At 54.3% G+C, this 7839-nt stretch overlaps 1 protein-coding gene across 1 annotated transcript in view; it reads right to left on the bottom strand.

The window, feature by feature from the left end:
- DOCK1 (dedicator of cytokinesis 1) overlaps nt 1-7839 on the bottom strand; it is a gene marked incomplete at its 5' end in the record, with an annotated part of 274984 nt that overhangs the window by 75556 nt on the left and 191589 nt on the right. Inside the window, one exon of the mRNA XM_015572582.1 lies at nt 5316-5410. Coding sequence (XP_015428068.1) covers nt 5316-5410 — 95 coding nt within the window. The remainder of the gene's footprint in view (nt 1-5315; nt 5411-7839) is intronic.

Raw genomic sequence — 7839 nt, forward strand, 5'->3', positions numbered from 1 at the left:
CTGGAAAGAACCGAGTCAGAAGTAGGCCAGGCACTCCCTCGGGGGCTGTGTAATAAAGACTGATTCCCTGAAGAGTCAGTCACTCTGTAAGTCAGGCAGCCACGCGGCCACTGTTGGCTGAGCACCTACTGTGTGCCAGGCAGAGTCACCCAGCAATGAGCAGCCACCGAGATAAGAAGAAGCGATTTCCGCATCGCAGTCGCATCCCAGGGCCACGCACAAATCTACAGAACGCCACCCACACACAGCAAGGGAACATAGACGTGTCTTATCTGAGTCATAATGTATAGGAGATGCCTCAATCCTGTTAACACGGATTCCATGGAGAAGTTACACGGAGCAATAATATTATCTCTTTTTGGCTAGGCACACGCACTACATAGGCAAATTTTTTCAAACTTAAGTCTTCCCCTGTCAGACTTCCCTGAAGACGGAGACGAAATCTTCCACTTCATTTCCAACCCCGCATCCAGAACGCAGAGGAGCGTGACAGATACGGGGTAACGCCACGGCCCGTCTTCCGGAGATTTCATTTCCAAACCCGCGTTTATTGGAGTTTCCACGCAGAGCGCTCCGCCTCCCTGTGTGGGTGGTCACCGTGCCCGACAGCGAGTTCATCGGCGGGAATCCACGCAGCTTCTCTCTGCCGGAGTCCTTTCCCCTTTTTGTTTGTTATTCCATTTGTCACAGTGGTTCCATTGGAGTTGACATACAATATTATGTTCGTTTCAGATATACAACGGCAATTAGACATCCATGTAACTTACTAAGTGATCGCCCCGATAAGTCTAGTATCCATCTGTTAGGCAGCGGTTCTCAACCAGTGGGTCGCGAACCCTTTGGGGGTCGAATGACCCTTTCCCAGGGGTCGCCTAAGACCATCGGAAAACACATATATAATTACATATTGTTTCTGTGATTAATCACTATGCTTTAATTATGTTCAATTTGTAACAAGGAAATTGGGGGTCACCACAACATGAGGAACTGCATTAAAGGGTTGCGGTATTAGGAAGGTTGAGAATCACTGTGTTAAGAGTCTTCACAGATTAAAAAAAATTTTTTTAAATAAAAAATGTCAATGTCAAGAATGAACGGGCCAAGAGCACATACACACTAGAACACGACTCGGTCACCATAATGAAGGAATCCGACATGTGCTGCCTCCTCTGTGAATCCTGAGGGCAGGAGGCTAAGTCAGAGGGAGACAAGTACTGTGATCTCACCTACGTGCAGAACCGCAAAACAAAAAGCGAATTCCCCCGGAAAGCACCCCTGCTGATACCTTCCTCAGTGTCCTGCCCGCCAGGTGCTGGTGGGAGGCACAGCCCAGGGTGAGTTCCTATCAGTGTGAGCCCAACGCTCACCTGCCTCCTGTCACCTGGGGAGCCTGAGCCACGCCCACAGGGCTCTGCTGGGAGCAGGGAGCCCTGGCTGGCATCTCAGGGCAATCTGCCCCCGATTCCCAGCTCAGCCCTGGCAGCTTCAGGGGCGGCGGCTGTTCAAGCTCTGCTGTCTTTGCTGGGGTCACGTGACAGGGACCCGTAGCTGAGAAATGTGGAAATAAACCTAAAAGGGTTGCTGTAATAGATGCATCGATTTCTATTCATTACTGAACAGCACGGAGACTCAGTGTCTCCATCCATCAGGTCTGGGTATCACTGGCATTTTGAGTCTGAAGATTCTGTGCGGCAGGAGCCTCCTGGGTGTGGGGCTGGACTGAGCAGCGTCCTGGGTTCTTTTCTTTTCTTTTTTTATCTTGACACGCACAACGGCAGAGGGTCTTCCGCGCTCAGCTTCCTCCCGAGCCAGGAGCGCTGCGGGGGCATGTAAACTGGAAGGACCTGCAGAGAGCCCCATCTCAATCATGTACCCCGTTTGCTTTGCTGGCTTTGCACTGAAGAGCTGTCCGCCTGTCAGAGGGAGAGGCGAGCGGCTCCATCCCCCACGGAGGGAGGAGGGCCTCCAGCATCCAGTGCCAGCGAGACTGCGTCCCCAGCAGCAGGAGAGCACGAGGCGAGGTGTGTGCCCACTCGGAGGGGATTCTCAAACACACTTGACCCTCCCACACCTTCTGCAGGGCTTCTCTTCCTCGCTGCCTCCTGAGCACCCTGGGGGGCTTCATCCCGGAGTTAAATCCGGGGCCGTTTGAATACAACGGATTGCGTGCAATGCCAACGCTCTGGTGAGCCGCGGGTGATAAAGGGCGGGTGATAAAGGGCCAGGAAGGACCTGGGATTCCTGTTTGACCGTCAGGCCAGGCTTCATTAGCGAGCAAGGACCAGAAGCAGGCGTGCCCCCAGGAACTGCGTGGGAAGCATTAGCACAGTTTGTGGAAACACCGGTAGGATGAAGGGGCTCCCACGGTGGCGCAGCTCCGTGCGTGGGTTTGGCTCTGCGTGGGGCCCAGTGCCATGCCTAGATCCAAATCCAGGCCCATTTGGAGGTCCCAGGGCCTCGGGACACAGCTCCGTCAAAGAGGGACACGTCCTGGACTCTTCAGGGGACCAGCCAGAAACGTGCCCCCTGCAGCCAGGATGGGCCCAGCCACGTGCCTGGGACCCGGGTCTGAGCCACAGAACAGCCCCGCGTGGCCAGCGTCCCGGGAGAGGCGCAGGGAGGAAAGAGCGGAATTACGACGCCTCTGAGCCGGGCAGACGCAGGAGGCTGAGCTCCAGGGAAAGTCTCACTCAGCATGTGTTCACCATCCTGATGTGAATTCCGGTGTCTTCACTCAGGAACCACATGTTCTCTTTGCCTTCCGGTCCTCAGCTGGCAGCCCCGTGAAGGCGTTTATGTCCGCAGCGGCCATAGGGGCTTCAGGCCGTTGGCGATGCGAAACCTCAACAGGAAGCGGCAAATCTAAAAAGTAAAGCAAAATCCCTCGCCGGTCTGGCTCAGTGGATAGAACAGTGATGGCGAACCTTTTGAGCTCGGCGTGTCAGCATTTTGAAAAACCCTAACTTAACTCTGGCGCCGTGTCACATATAGAAATTCTTTGATATTTGCAACCATAGTAAAACAAAGACTTATATTTTTAATATTTATTTTATATATTTAAATGCCATTTAACAAAGAAAAATCAACCAAAAAAATGAGTTCACGTGTCACCTCTGACACGCGTGTCATAGGTTCGCCATCACTGGAATAGAATGTCGGCCTGAGGGGTCCCGGGTTCAATTCCAGTCAAGGGCACGTACCTCGATTACAGGCTCCTCCCCAACCTGGGCCCTGGTTGGGGCATGTGCAGGAGTCAACCAATCAATGTGTTTCTCTCACATTGATGTTTCTATCTCTTGCCCTCTCTCTGAAAATCAATGAAAAAATCTCCATGTCCTGAGATGGCTTTACGTTTTAAGTAGCTGGCTCCAGGGGGGCCATGAGCTGCTGCAAACACCCAGCTGAGTCAGCTGCCAGACACAAATCTGTTTCCCTGCCCGGGGAGGGAGCAGCATGTCGGGCAGTGAGACGGGAAATGGAAATGAAGTGGTCGCCACCCACACGGCGGTCAGTGTCCACGGGCCTCCTTCGTGGCGGTCTCTGACTAGTCTCACTGGCTTGGGGACTGTCCCCGCAGACGTGGCAACTGCGGCAGCAAACGCAGATCTGTCTGAGTCAGAAGCTCTGACATCGGCCCTGGCTGGTAGTTCAGTTGGTTAGAGCGGCGACCTGATATGCCCAGGTTACGGGTTCCATTCCCGGTCAGGGCGCATACGAGAATCAGGCCACTGATGCATAAATAAGTGGAATGACAAATCAATGTCTCGCTCTCTCTCAAGTCAATTAAAACAATAAAAAACTAGACGTGCAACCCAACACGGCACCCTGGGCATTGGTGCCAGAGAAACGGACTCACGTTCGCACAGAACCTGCACGTGAATGTTCACAGCAGCGTGCTCTCTCAGCCTCAAACTGGCAACGGTGCGGATGTCCTTCCACAGGACAGCAGTTAAACCACGTGCGGCACGTCCACACCGCAGGACAGACCACAGGCGACAAAGGGAACAACCCTTCGACACAACAACCCACTTGACTCTCCTGAGAATTACGTGCTACCCATCCCACAGGAGATAAAATTTTCAAAATGACAAAATGGTGTAAATGCAGAAGAAATTAGTGGCTGCCAAGGACTGGGGAGGGTGGGGTGGAGGGGAGAGGAGCGCGGGTTATAAAGGGACAGCGAGGGAACCTGTGTGGTGACACACAAATGGCCCGGCCTTCACTGTGAAGGAGTTGAGAACACTGGCCACCTGCGAGGACCAGGAACGGGGGAAATGGGACGGCCACGGGCTGCATCGGTGTCATTGCTCTGGTTGAGGTTTGGGGCTGCAGTTTTAGCAAATGTTCGTCACTGAGGGAACCTAGATCAGACGTACACAGCCTCTCTCTGTTACTTCTTACAACCCCTCTGCCACGGCTGCTGCTCAGAGAAATGAAACAACCCCAGGGGCTGGAAATTAACCGGCTCGGCGATGGCACACGCGGGCTAAAGAAGGATGAAGAAAATGCTCATGACTTTTTTGAAGCTGAAATATATGAAAGGCTAACACCTTTCCCAAACCGGGCATAGAGCTGAGCACCACTCAGGGCAGCAAACAAAGGTGGCTGAAATGAGACGGCGAATGGCACCTCTGTGGGGCGTGGTTACGGTGTTCTGGACAGCTTCAAGCCTCGGACTAATGAAAGGATAGGGTCCTCTCATTGCCACGTGCAAGTCCCAGCTGGAGGGCAGGGCCCTCCCAGCACCATCATAGCCACCGGCTGTGGTTGTGAGCTTGAACCTATGGTCCAAACACGTGGCCCCACGTGCCTTGTGATGGAGTTCGGGTGCATGTAGTTGAGTGAGGTTGAAACCCACGAGAATGCTGTAAACAACCTGATCATGCCCCTACTTTGCCTCGTGGCATCTGCTATCAAATAAAGACACGGCTTGTGGGCGCTGTCTCCTCATCAGGGAGCGGCGTCCCACCGAGACCCAGCTTTCATTCTCTTGTCTGTCTTTTCTTAATCCTTCCCCCCACCCCCCCACTCAGGATCACCTTTGGCTGTAACACACCTCTCTGCCCTGGACAAGGGGAGGGGGCTCCTGCCCAGGTTTGCTCCTCTCCGGGGGGCAGAGCCCGGGTTCTTCGTACCAAAGCCCCGTCTTGGCACAAGGGCACCACCCAACCTCCGGGCGCGTTTCTCCAAATAAGTATTTGGTTGCAGAAGGGGGAGCACGTGTACCGAGGGGACATCCGTGGTAACCAGACAACCTGGACACCGGAGATGCAGAAGGGGCGCCGGGGGCAGGGGAGCCTCACGCGGGTACTCACTTGTTCTGCATCATGTTCATGATCACCCAGTCGAACGGGTACACGTTCTTCCCAATGAGGTTCTTGAACATGATGAAAGTTTCCATCAGGAAGTCCTGAAACAGAACAGAAACACTGAGACGGCCCGCGGGAGCACGTGGACCCAGCCCCAGCCGCCCGCCCCGCCCTGAGTAACTACAGGATGAATGACCGAGCCCTCCGCCGCTGAATGAAAACTTCCCAAAGAGTAACGCAGGGGTATTTCCCGGGCGCGGCGGACTATTTCTGTCTTTCTGTTTGCGCAGCACCTCCCATCGGGGGAACTTTTCCAAAGACATGATTGAAAACAGTCCACGGGGGGCATGTCTTACTAATAGAAAGAGTGCCGTCCCCAAAGATGACAGGTATGTTGTATTCACACACTTTCTGCTTACAGAAAAACACTGTTTACAAACATAACATGAAGGTTATTAATAGTTCTTATAGTGTCCGGCCGGTGTGACTCAGTGGTTGAGTGTTGACCTATGATCCAGGAGGTCACAGTTCGATTCCCGGTCAAGAGCACAGGCCTGGGTTGTGGGCTTGGTTCCCAGTAGGGGGCATGCAGGAGGCAGCTGATCCATGATTCGCTCTCATCATTGATGTTTCTCTCTCTCCCTCTCCCTTCCTCTCTTATATAAAAAAATAATTCTTATATTTACTCGACATCCATTTCTCATTATCAACAGGCGCTAGCCAGCTGAATATGGGACGTTATTGTCCATTCTCTTCCCTTATATAACTTAGCAAATAAAACAACACCCGACCACCTGTGCCTGGTCAGCTCTCCCTGAACCATCGAGCACGTGGGGGCACCGCCAGCCCTTTCCTACGGCAGCGACACCCCACAGGCTACTCAGTCGTGACCGCTGCCTCCCTGAGAGTCCTGTGCTCTCCTCAGTCGTGCTCCACTGTCCGCCGGCATCCACACTAGGATGCAGCCTGGCATGGGAAGGGGTGCCCATTTCCTCGGGGCTCCCCCCTGTGCCTGCCAGGATGAGAGCGTCTCGAATCTGACAGCTTGGCACTGGCTCTCAGCTCACTGGAACCAAACAAGTGGTTACCCCAAAGCGCATGCATCTGGGAGCCCACACGCCCCCTGCAGGCCTGGGGAGAAGGAGGAGGAAAGGCCACTGAGAGTCACTTAGAAAGGCGCGGCCCCGGTCAGAGGTGGCGAACCAGTGCCCGCCGCTCATTCATGTGACCCATGGAATCGGGGTCCAGTGCCGTGGCTCTGAAGACCGGGAGGTAAACAGAATTTCAGAAGCCAAGGAAGCAATTCCCAACACAGAGCTGCAAGGACTTCTGGCGGAGAGACAGGAGCTAGACTTGAGAGCAAGAATCGCCAAGGTTCAAGGTTCAGATGCGCTCTCTGCAGCCTTAACACCAGAGCCAGGCCCCTCCCACAAATGAAAACTCAGGGAGCGCTGGCCGGTGTAGCTCAGTGGTTGAGAGTCAACCTATGAACCAGAAGGTCTTGGTTCGATTCCCGGTCAGGGCTTGATCCCCAGTGGAGGGGGGGTGGTATGCAGAAGGTAGCCGATCAATGATTCTCATCTCTCCCTCTCCCTTCCTCTCTGAAATCAATAAAAACATATTTAAAAAGGAAAACTCAGGGAGCAACTATGATCGCCCTTTTGACAAGAGGCCACCGGTTGAGGGGACTTTAGGGACCTGTGTGCGGTCAGCCCACTGTCCCCCCAAACCCAGCTCCCATATGTTCTGGCCACCAGCCCTCCAAGCAGGGGTGCCTCCCCCACACCACACATGGCTCCTCTCCCCGGTTTAAATATTGAAATTCATATTTCACTACTTCAGTTCCTCACTTTCTCAAGAGTTTCCCATTTTAATGACCAGTTTGCAGATTCCACCGGCTGAGTGCGGTAATTTCGTCGCGCCTCCATTTGCATGAAATTGCCCGCTTTCTTGCTGATCGCTCCTCCGAGCCTAATAATTGAGACGCAGGGTCTGGTTCTTATTATTCCGGAGGCGACGCCTCTTTCCCCAACGCCTTCCGCTCCTCTCCCGGGAAACCGCCCCCCGCCTCATTAGCGGGGCTCAGCTGCTCCACCCGCGCACTTTGCTGATCACACGGAATGCTGTGCCGTGTGGGCGATGGGATCTGCTGGGCGTCCGTGTCGTCTGCATCACTTACAGCCGTGGCCGCGGGCCCCGCCGTCGCATCTGCCTCGCACAGACTATGACGGTGGCATTTCCCAGTCCACAAGGGGAGACAGGGGGGTGCATAGGAGGTGTTTGTGAATCCATTCTTCCAGGCCAATCCACGCCTGCGGCGTTTCCTGCTTTGCTCGTGGAGAGGGTCCCACCGACTAAGTGGGCAGCTCCGACAAGAGCCATCACTGTACTGTACGGGCCACGCCTCCTCGTCACGCACCCAGCTGCTTCTGTGCGTCCCGTCCCCACCCACTGAGCCAATGGCCTCTCCACGCCCAGCCAGAGGGGAATCCCAGCCCTTCTGCTGTGTCCACTCTTGTCCCTCGTGGTC

The sequence above is a fragment of the Myotis davidii genome, unplaced genomic scaffold (assembly GCF_000327345.1).
Source record: "Myotis davidii unplaced genomic scaffold, ASM32734v1 scaffold72, whole genome shotgun sequence".
Taxonomy (NCBI): Eukaryota; Metazoa; Chordata; class Mammalia; order Chiroptera; family Vespertilionidae; genus Myotis; species Myotis davidii.